Genomic DNA, 11,322 nt, shown 5'->3' with positions numbered 1-11,322 from the left:
ATGGGTTGAGTCATGGCCGGGCCTGACAGGGCCCGCGCGCCCTTCAGCCGGGGGCGGCGCCCGGGGGACCGTCTCGCAAGCGGGCGGCGGCTCCAGCACGATGGGCAGCGCCAAATGCTCGCGTGGTCGTGGGGAAGGGAGCTCCCGCGGTCACCCAGCGCCTCGAGGCCTGGACGAGCCCTCCCCGAAACTCAGCCTTGGCCTCGGTGCCAGCATCCCGCTGTTGGTATTCACATCCCCTCGGAGGTCGCTGGAGCCTTCCTCCTCAGGGTCTGCCCCGAGCTGGGCCCGGGCGTCGAAGTCCTTCCTGGCCCCAAATAGAGGCATTGGCCGGGCCCTGCATTTCTCACCCTGGGGGTCGTGACACAAAACTGGGTTGGAAGAACGTATGAAAACGTCACAAACACTCATTTTTCATCGAGAGCTCGGCGAGCAGCCGTTCACCCGGGGCAGCCCTGGGGTAACGGATGCCGACTCCCGGAGGATCGATTCGGGCTTGATTCTAGGACGGGCTCCAACGCAGTCAGGGCATCTCGATGGAGGAATAAGCTTCCTCCAGAGATGGTGCAATTGCCTTCCCTGGAAATCTTCAAGAGGAAACTGGATGGTCGCCACGGGGGTCACCTCACCCCAGTTGTCTTTCCTGCATGGGGCAGGGGGCTGGACCTGATGGTCTCGCGAGGTCCCTTCCATCTATGAATTATCCTTTAAAGGGGAAAGCTGTCCCTTGCAGGCTGGCAGAGGTGGGGTGCAGCCCTGGAAGGGGTGTTGGGACCCCCCTGCCCCACACGGGTGCTGGGGGCAGGAGGTGGGAGTGAGGGTCACCAGGTTGGGACTGCCCACGGATGGGTCCCATTACGAAACAGGCTGAGCACCACTGGTGTAGTCCAACCTGCTGCCTGAGGCAGGGTCAGCCCTACCCAGACCATCCTATTCACACGGTTGTGGTTTGTATTAAGAGGCTCCATTAAGAGGACGGAGTGGGGCTGTTTTCAGTGGTGGCCGGTGACAGGACAAGGAGCGATGGGCTCAAGTTGCAGCAAGGGAAGTTTAGGTTAGATCTGAGGAAACACTTCCTCACTAGGAGGGTAGTAAAATACTGGAGCAGGTGACCCAGAGAGGTGGTGGACTTTCCATCCTTGGAGGTTTTTAAGACCCAGCTAGACAAAGCCTTGGCTGGGATAATGTAGTTGAGGATGGTCCTACTTTGGACTAGGTGCGACCTCCTGAGATCCCTTCCAAGCGTAACTTTCTATGATTCATCTAAACGATGTAAGACTGCTGTCAACCTTGAGCAGGGCCCTGAGTTGTAAAGCCCGTGTGCACAGGGAATCCAGCATGTCTTGGTTCCTCCAGCCTTGGGGCACAGGTTGGGTTCCTGCTGGGAACAGCATGATCGCAAGAAAGTAGATATGGGCTATGTGCATAGTGACTGGGTGGTTCTCCTGTGCTTCCTTTTGCTATAACCAGACGTGTGCCACGTAGTGCCACACACAGCTGAGTTCTGCTGACTTCAGTGTCCCCAGCCTGGCTGGAATAGCCTTGGATGTTACCTCCTCCGCTTTCCCAATGGCCATAGGCACCAGCATTGTACCGGGAGCAGATGTGATGTTGTGCCTGGTGGATAGCTGTGGTTGTAATGAGGCAGATCAGTACATGGTTCCTCGTGATGTAGCCAGCCAGGCATAGGTTGCATGTAGTAATGGTAAATTTAATTCTGTGAGAGTAGGAGGGTGTATATTAGACAGAAAAAGGATTTGGCAGGGGATTGGGGTGGCTGAGGGTGACAGCCCAGAGGCCAAAACTTCAAGGCCAAAACAGAAGTGCTCATGGAGCGGCCTGTCAGATTCCAGCTCAGAGCTGCAGCGTTTGTTGTAAATAGTATTGGGTTTTTCCTATGATATTTGTTAGGAAGTTCAATCTGTTTGGCAGCCTAAATTGTGTTGCTGTGTCCTTTAAAAGTCCCAATAGCATGTACAAATATGGCCACATAATTCCTAGCTTCCAGTGAGGACAGGCATTTCGCTCCTTGGTTTAGGATATTTGTATGAAGCATGCAATCGTACATCATTGGCATGGTAGTTTGTTTAAAATTTGGAGATAGACATGTGACAGCAACCTTTTGGGTTAAGGTATTTAACTGCACATATAAGGGATTTAACTGCCAGGCTTTTTCTGGATTAGTAAAATTAATTGTGTTTAGCCCTGATTTAGTGAGCACAAAGTAGTTGAACCTAACTGAAATTCAAACTTTTGCCTTTTGTGAAAGCGAAGGTAATGCATTAACTAAATTTTAGGTGTTTATCCAATAGCATATGCTAAGATTTGGCCAGTTGAATCAAACTAGGTATGTTGTCCTTCATGTATGTTACAAAAAGGTCAGATTTGGAAGTTTAGTTCTGATTTAACTCCTCTGCTGCTTCATCTGTCACAAGACTGGGTTTCCTGTGGCCACTTTACTGCGTGTTGTGTCAAAAAAGGAAATTTTAGGATAGGCTAGGGAGGAGTGAGTTTGTATACTTTTCAAATTGATAGTTACATTTTAGCTTATACATATTCATAACATGGCTTTCAAGGCTTAGTAATTTTCTTGCCAGAAGGAGTTCTGTTTCCTTCTGCATTTCATTTTTTTGTTTTGTTAGTTATTTACACATTTTAAAGTAGTGGTTTGAAATCCCCTATGTCAGTTATTTAAATTGAGGAGAGTTAGATGTGCTCTGATTTTCTTAAGAAGCATGCAGTTTTTTGCACTCTTCTGGCTTTCATGAGGTGATATCATTTAACTTTTTGAAAGTAGAAATAGATATATTTCACATGTGAGAGAAGTGGGAAAAGTTTTGGAACTCAGATGATCAGGGCTCTCTTCCTGGCTGTTACCATGGTGCTTTTTCATACAGTGTATCTCAGTGTTTAGGAGCTTGGTCTGGAGATGAGGTCCATGGCACTTGGAATTTAGGAACTCAAAACCAGAGGCTGCTTGTATAAATGTTTTCCTTAACTTTTGGGTCTGGTTGCTCATCCAAAAAACAGGGTTAATAGGACTTGTCCATCTTTGTAAAACCCTTTGCCATACTTTGTATTGGAAAGTATCAATGCTTCATTTTAGTGTGCTTAAGAAATAAACTGCCTTGGATTTAGTACTTTTCCTTCAAACAGGTGTGATTATCCTCAGTTTAAACTACCGTGTTCTTCAGTTTCATAGATTCATAGATTGTAAGGCCAGAAGTGACCTTGGAAGATCATCGGGTCCAGCCCCCTGCACCAAGCAGGAAAGATAACTGGGGGGTCAGGTGACCCCAGCAAGGTGACTGTCTAGTCTCCTCTTGAAGATTTCCAGGGTAGGTGATTGCACCACCTCTGGAGGGAGCTTATTCCACAGTCTGGACACCCTGACTGTGAAGAAGTTTTTGCTAATGTTGAGCCTGAATCAATCTTCCAGGAGTTTGTGGCCATTACTCCTGGTTTTCCCCTCAGGTGCCCTTGATGTGCTCCCCTAGTGTAGTGGTAAGCTGCTACCAGGTCCTTTCTCAGCCTTTTTTTCTCCGGGCTGAAGAATCCCAGGTCCCTCAGCCTTTCCTTGTATGGCTTGCTGTGCAAGTCTCTGATCATACAGGTAGCTCTTCTCTGGACTCTCTCAAGCTTTACCACGTCCTTGTTGAAGTTTGGTGTCCAGAACTGGACTCAGTACTCCAGCTGCTGTCTCACCAGTGCTGAGTAGAGTGGAAGAATCCCCTCCTTGGTTTTGTTGAAGATGCATCGATTGAGGCATGCCAGAGTATTATTTGCCCTGCTGGCTACAACATCGCACTGCTGTCTCATATTCATACTGTGGTCTATTATTACCCCCAGGTCCCTTTCATTTGTGGTGCAAGTCAGTTTGGTGCCACCAAGCCTGTAGGTGTGTTGGGGTTGCTCATCCCGAGGTGGAGCACTTTACATTTCTTGATGTTGAACTCCATCAGATTCCGATCCACCCAACTTGCCAGCCTGTCTAGGTCCACCTGTATCTGTAGCCTGTCTGTTCTAATACTGTTTGTTTATCATATTAGGAAGGAAGACTGCAAGAAGTAATTGAAAACCTACTGTCCTTGGAAAAACAGACGCGAACAGTAAGTAAAAAACACTTTGCAACAGGGAGATTTGTTCATGGTTTTCAATCTGTACTGTGTTTTTCCTTGTACCTTTGCTAGGTGTTGGGGAGGAGAGAACTGAGATGTCTGGCTCTGTTGTGTTCTCTCTTTCTCTTGGAAGTGGTGGGAGAGTAAAATTATAATGGGTTTACCGTGTCTTTGTGAAGACACAAATAGTGGTATTATAGCTGAGGTTTTGTGTTTGATTAATGGTCCTCTTTGTTACAGGCGTCTGACATGGTTTCCACGTCTCGTATCTTAGTTGCTATAGTGAAAATGTGTTATGAAGCTAAAGACTGGGATGCTCTTAATGAAAATATTATTCTTCTGTCCAAGAGAAGAAGTCAATTAAAACAGGTACATTCAAACTTTTTGTACAAGCAAACAAATTAAAATGCAGCTGTTGGGAAAGAACAGTGTTATGCTATGTTTATTATTCTCCCTTCTGTACATTGACTGTCTTGTCTGTCCCCATATAATTCTGAATAGACTAACACTTAACTTTTACAGTCATTTGTTATTTCTGTTGCTGTCTGGCATCTCTCTTCAGCATCTTTCATTTTAAACGCAGTGTTTAAGTACTGTATTCAATGTTTTATATTAGTTCTCATTCTTTACTAAGTCTGTCATAGTTCTGCTTGATGCTTGAGTATCTGCTAATTTTCTTCACTGCATCCTCATATATCTAGATTTAGAATTCTAATAACTAGCACTCATGCTTATTTGGGTATCTTCAACCTTATTGTCTGTATCTAGGTTTGTTTGTTTTTTAAATCATCCAGACAATATTCTCTACAGGTCTCCTGAAATACCAGAAATCTATGCATGATAAAGTATATTCTTAGTTTCCTGTTCCTTTGTGGTCATCTTGCATAAGTCCATTTTTATTTGGTTCAAATTTCTGCATCCTCTTGGTGATATACAGAGTAATCAAGTCTGTCCTTTTCAGTTTCCCTCTAATTCCTTTCTTTACTTCCTAATCTGTTTATTATTGACAGGACCAGATTTGTCACAATCATGTCACTGGATCATGAAATAGAGAGCCCTGCTCTGATCTGCCCCCTACAGAAATGATTTGCTAATGTCAAGATATATTGGTGAGGAGGCAGGCAATAGCTACCCCAGGTTCTTTAATTTGGTGTTGAGGAGAACCAACTCTTATTTCCAGTATATTTTCTACTGCGCCTGGCCCGAAGCAGAAAATGAACCCAAATCACTAATACTGCTTTCTTTACTAGTAAGACAATTTTCCGTCTGACAAGGTGTGAGTCATTAAATTGCTGACTATCAAGAATGTGTGATGTCCTGATTGTTAAGATTATTACCTTCTTTCATGAGACTTGGATAAGCCAAAATGGTAGGCAGTGTGTTGGTCAAGAATGACTTGGCCTTTATGAAGCAGGTTTGCTAGTAACTTCTGCTTACATGCTTAAATGGATCAAATGGCTAATTTGAAGTAACAATTAAACATGGATAATTGTTAGATTTTGCCTTGGAATGTTAGTGGCATGTATATATGTTATACACCTGCTTTTATATTTAAAATCAGAAAACAGTTTCTAGCTTGTATGACCTATCCACCTAGATAAGCAGCAATATGCTCTGTTACAGTGGATATTGCTACTTGACTCTAGCTGGTAATCAGCTTTTGTCTTTTGAATCATGAAAGCTGATCATCTCAGTTCTGTCCTAGTAGTTGTAAATGTCAGTGCAAAACTGAGTCTTGATGGAGGAAATATACTTTTTGAAAGAACTTTAGCTGTATGTGTTTTCCTTTTAAAACCTGCATTGAGAAGAAAAATAAAGGAGTTAAGATATTTAATGTATAGTACAACACAAATATCAGCATTACAGTAAGCCAGGAATTTGATCGTTTTTATCACGACCTGACTTTTTCCAGAAGGCACTTGCTAAAACTGATGCTTGACCATATGTCTACAATGCAGAATGCAGTAAAGCTTAGAGATCCCCATGCTTACATAGGTACTGGAAGTCTTTTATCTGTGGCAGCTGGAACCCGTATGTAATTTACCACTTTCTTAGCAGGGTTAATTAGCCTAGAGGGAGTTTCATGCTACTGTGGCTAAACTGCTTTGTTATCAAAGTAGCTTGGATATCTTTTAAATTGTATGTGTATCCTAAGTTTGGCCTGTAAAGTGTGAGATTTAAACAGAATTGTAAATTTGTTATGCTCAAACAGATTAATCCTTCACTTGAGAATGCAGTTTTATTTCTGTCAACCTTTGGAACCAGCTGTCAGAATTGTCTAATGCATTTTGGATGAAAAGGGTATAGACATTAAGTATAGACTATCAAGTTTATCACACTTCCTTTATAGGATGCATGTTTAATATGACTACTTAATTAGAAGTCTGGCAGATTTAATGGTGTCAGAACTTCAGGAAAATAAGATGGATATTTGCTTTTCCAATACTAGAAAGTATTGGTACTTTTGTGTAAGTTGAGTACTGTACAGTCGTCTTTCTCCAAAGAATGTGGCAAGGTGCCTAGCACGTATCAGTCATTGCTTATATTTTTTTTGTAAGAATTACTGCCAAATGACATGTGACTAGGGAAGGAGGAGGTTTAGAGAGAAGGGGGAAGCTGTGCTGTTGGATGACAAGTCTCTTTGGCTTACTTTTTTTAAAAGAAATTTGGGTGGTAGTTTTGTCGTCTTACTCTTTCTTTGTCAGATTTGTTAAAAATTGATCATTAAAATTAAGAGGATCCTACCTATTTCTGTGCTTTTCTTGTGTATCTTATTTTGAGCTATAGGTTTTCATACTTTTAGTCAGTAAAATGTGTGCCCATATGGTGGTTTGTTGGTATGGTTTTTTTTAGGCTGCCTCCTGTACCGGCTTCTTCGCAGCTTTTGTAGTAGAGTTGAATAAGTATCAATTCTGGTTTACAGAGAAGAGTAATTTTTAAAAGTATTGTTAAAATATTCTCAGACTTGTTGCCAAAATACATTCTAAAACATATTCTTCATCTTGAACACAGTAGCTTAAGGCCAGTAAGGAATCTGAAAAAGCTGCTTTAAATCCAGCATATGTGAAAAGAACATCAGTAAAAAGAACACAATGTTTTTTTTTTCTTTCTGGAAAACAGGCTGTACTCTAAATAATTTCATTTAACCCACAGAGACTCTTTAACAAACAGCTAGGCTCTTTCCAGTCAACACTGTAGACACTTTGATTTGGCAAAAGAAGGGTTGTTTGCAAGAGAGTTCTTGAGCACAAATCGGGAGATGAGCAATAAAGCAGCAGAGCATTTGACTTCTTGACTCAGATTCTCATCTTATTTTATATAATGCTGTGTAAGGTACATCTGCTCTCTCAAGCTTAGGCTTGGTGGAAGTGATGATAAACCCCTACCCACTTAGCTTGGGTTTGAGTCTGTTCAGTTTGATATTAGCATAATGTTTTATACATATGCCCATAGCTTATTTCTTAACACACTTTCAGAAATGTAAAAATGTAGTAATATCTTGCTTTCTGTTTTTCATACCAGGCAGTTGCTAAAATGGTCCAACAGTGCTGTACTTATGTTGAAGAGATTACAGACCTACCAATCAAACTGCGATTAATTGACACACTGCGTATGGTTACAGAAGGAAAGGTAAGGATTTTTCTTTCAAGACATTTAAATATTTAACCATTCATATATTGATATGAACTCTTGGAGCTCTGGTGTAGTGCCCGAAGACTGGAAGATGGCCAATGTGGTGCCTATCTTCAAGAAAGGGAGGAAAGTGGATCCGGCTAACTATAGGCCCATCAGCCTGACTTCTATCCCGGGGAAGATCTTAGAAAAGTTTATTAAAGAGGCCATCCTTAATGGACTGGCCGACGCCAACATCTTAAGGGATAGCCAGCACGGGTTTGTTGCGGGTAGGTCTTGCTTGACCAATCTCATTTCCTTCTATGACCAGGTGACCTATCACCTGGACAAGGGAGAAGAGATTGATGTCATATATCTTGACTTCAAAAAAGCCTTCGATCTGGTGTCCCATGATCGCCTCTTGGAGAAACTGGCCAATTGTCGCCTTGGGTCCTCCACGATCCACTGGCTGGAAAATTGGCTCCGGGGTTGGACCCAGAGGGTAGTAATTGATGGAAGTCGCTCATCATGGTGTCCTGTGACCAGTGGGGTCCCCCAAGGCTCTGTCCTTGGACCCATACTGTTCAACATCTTCATTAATGATGTGGACACGGGAGTCAGAAGCGGACTGGCCAAGTTCGCCGATGACACCAAACTTTGGGGCAAAGCATCCACACCAGAAGACAGGCAGGTTATCCAGGCTGACCTGGACAGGCTCAGCAAGTGGGCGGATGAGAATCTGATGGTGTTCAACGCCGATAAATGCAAGGTTCTCCACCTTGGGGAAAAAAACCCGCAGCATCCTTATAGGCTCGGCAGTGCTATGTTGGCTAGCACTATGGAAGAAAGAGACTTGGGGGTCATCATTGACCACAAGATGAACATGAGCCTGCAATGCGATGCGGCGGCTAGTAAAGCGACCAAAACGCTGGCTTGCATCCATTGATGCTTCTCAAGCAAATCCCGGGACGTCATTCTCCCCCTGTACTCGGCCTTAGTGAGGCCGCAGCTGGAGTACTGTGTCCGGTTTTGGGCTCCACAATTCAAAAAGGATGTGGAGAAGCTTGAGAGAGTCCAGAGAAGAGCCATGCGCATGATCAGAGGTCAGGGAAGCAGACCCTACGATGACAGGCTGAGAGCCCTGGGGCTCTTTAGCCTGAAAAAGCGCAGGCTCAGGGGTGATCTGATGGCCACCTACAAGTTTATCAGGGGTGACCACCAGCATCTGGGGGAACGTTTGTTCACCAGAGCACCCCAAGGGATGACGAGGTCGAATGGTCACAAACTACTTCAAGATCGTTTCAGGCTGGACATAAGGAAGAATTTCTTTACTGTCCGAGCCCCCAAGGTCTGGAACAGCCTGCCACCAGAGGTGGTTCAAGCGCCTTCATTGAACACCTTCAAGATGAAACTGGATGCTTATCTTGCTGGGATCCTATGACCCCAGCTGACTTCCTGCCCTTTGGGCGGGGGGCTGGACTCGATGATCTTCCGAGGTCCCTTCCAGCCCTGATGTCTATGAAATCTATGAAATGATAGCCAGTAATACCTTACTGGTTATTGTTTAGCCTGGGGCAGGGAGCAGTCCGGCAGGAAAGTGGGGAAAGGAAGTGGTGCTGTGCCCCTGAAGGCAGCAGGGCAGGTAGGAGGAAGAGAGGGGGCACCAGTTGCTACTATGGCTGGGAAGTGGTGGGGGAGCTGTGAGGGGCCCTATCCTTCTTGTGGCAGTGCAGTCCTGGCCCCTTTTCCACTGTCTGTCCTGAGGCACATGTGTACCCACTGCCGGCAGCAAGCTGGACTGGGGCTCTGTGGACCCTGATGCAGCTGTTTGAAGCCTCCTGGCCACCTGCTACAGCCGGCCCAAGCTCTGGGTAGGGCCTGGCTTCCTGCCATGAAGCCTGAGCTGCTGGCGGCAGGGGGGCTACAAGAAGCTGCACCCAGGTCAGCAGAGCCCCAGCCTGGCTCATTGGCAGCTGCAGGTACACACGCACCTTGGGATGGACAGCAGGGAAGGGGCTGGGAATGCACTGCCATAAGAAAGATTGGGCCCCTCATGGCTTCCACTCCGTTGGCCCTGAGGCCTGTGTGCACCTGCCGCCAGCAACCCCGCTTGCTGCTTCCATCCATGACTTCACAGGGACTGTGGCGGGGCTCACCACTGCTGCCTGAAGCTGACCCTGGCCCTGCCCGGCCCCCAGGTAGCCATGCACTGTTGGCAGCAGCAGGTGAGGGTTTTTTCCAGCCCGCTGCTGCCACTTGGAGAACAAGTGAGTACAGGCAGGGGCCAGTTCCCAGTAGATGCATATTATTGGTTAATCATTTAATCGATAACATTAGGGGAGTATAAACAGGTAGTTAATGAGTTTAAATTGTAGAGTTTTCATTAATTCCAGATATATGTGGAAATTGAGCGTGCTCGTCTAACGAAGACTCTTGCGACGATAAAAGAACAGAATGGTGACGTGAAAGAGGCTGCTTCAATTTTGCAAGAACTACAGGTAATGCATCATTTATGCGTGAAGCGCTTTACCACAAAAATCCACTTTCTCAACTTTTGAAATTAACATTGTTGTGAAATTATTAGCATGATAAAACCATACTGCATAGTTTTCCCAGAAATCAAATGAATGCTTGTCTATGAAAGTAAAATTCAATTTTGAATATTCTAACTTTGCTAAATTGGGTCACGATTAATACCACTTTTTGACGGGGGGTTTCAATGTGTTGTGTAGTGCATAAGGTTTAGTTAAATCTTTTACCCTTTGTCAGACCATTGGTTGTAATTAAGAAGTCTTATCTTAGTTCCTATATGTTCTGTGTTGGGTTTTTTACATGACCTTAGCATAGGCAAGACTCTTATGGATTTTAAACAAAGGTCCCACTCAAGATGTCTTCTGCTAGATCCACTTCAGGGTGGTCTGTTAGGTGAGTGGAAGGAATCTTTAGCATCATGGATGTGTTTACCTTCAGTCTGGAAAGAAGGCTCAGGAAGGATAACATAGAGGTCTAGAAAATCCTGAAGGGTATAGATGAAGTAAATAGGGAACTGCTACACTCCAGGTCCCAGAGTACGAGAACTAGAGGCACCCACTGAAACTAACACAGGTGAAAGTACTTTTTCACTCAGCCCCTTATTAGTACACAGAACTTCTTGCTACAAGAGGTTGTAAAGGCAGGTAGTGCAACCAGGTTGAAAAAAAAGCTTAGACAAATTAATGGAAGACAGGTTCATGAATAGAACAGTTAGGGATACATTCTGTGACATCTCTAAACCATTGATGGTGGGTGCCAGAAGGGACACAACTTGGAATGGATCACTCTAGATATGCCCTGTTCGTATGTTCTCCCTCTATACATCTACTACTGCCACTGTTGGGAGACGATACTAGATCAGGGGTGGGGAAAATATGACCCACAGGCTGGATCCAACCTGTGGAGGGACTTTATCCAGCCTCTGGCAGGTTCCTCAGACCTACCTGGTCTAGGCACTGTCTGACCCATGGTGCGTCCTGCTGCCCCCGGGAGCGCAGTGGGGCCGGGGTGGCTCTGTGACTGGACTCCATTTCTAGGCAGCCCAGGTAGTGGCAGCTCC

The 11,322-nt window shown here is 44.9% G+C and overlaps 1 protein-coding gene across 3 annotated transcripts in view; it reads left to right on the top strand.

Moving 5' to 3' along the window:
- The first annotated feature begins 3,979 nt into the window (after positions 1-3,979).
- Positions 3,980-11,322, top strand: part of PSMD12 (proteasome 26S subunit, non-ATPase 12) — a 24,497-nt gene continuing 17,154 nt past the window's right edge. For all 3 annotated transcript variants that reach the window (XM_025196270.1, XM_025196271.1, XM_014527944.2), the window contains exons 1-4: positions 3,980-4,109; positions 4,359-4,487; positions 7,641-7,748; positions 10,124-10,228. In XM_025196270.1, coding sequence (XP_025052055.1) covers positions 4,368-4,487; positions 7,641-7,748; positions 10,124-10,228 — 333 coding nt within the window. In that variant the 5' untranslated portion in view covers positions 3,980-4,109; positions 4,359-4,367. The remainder of the gene's footprint in view (positions 4,110-4,358; positions 4,488-7,640; positions 7,749-10,123; positions 10,229-11,322) is intronic.

The sequence above is a fragment of the Alligator sinensis genome, unplaced genomic scaffold (genome assembly GCF_000455745.1).
Source record: "Alligator sinensis unplaced genomic scaffold, ASM45574v1 scaffold282_2, whole genome shotgun sequence".
Classification (NCBI taxonomy): domain Eukaryota; kingdom Metazoa; phylum Chordata; order Crocodylia; family Alligatoridae; genus Alligator; species Alligator sinensis.
This window is presented reverse-complemented; position numbering and strand designations above follow the sequence as displayed.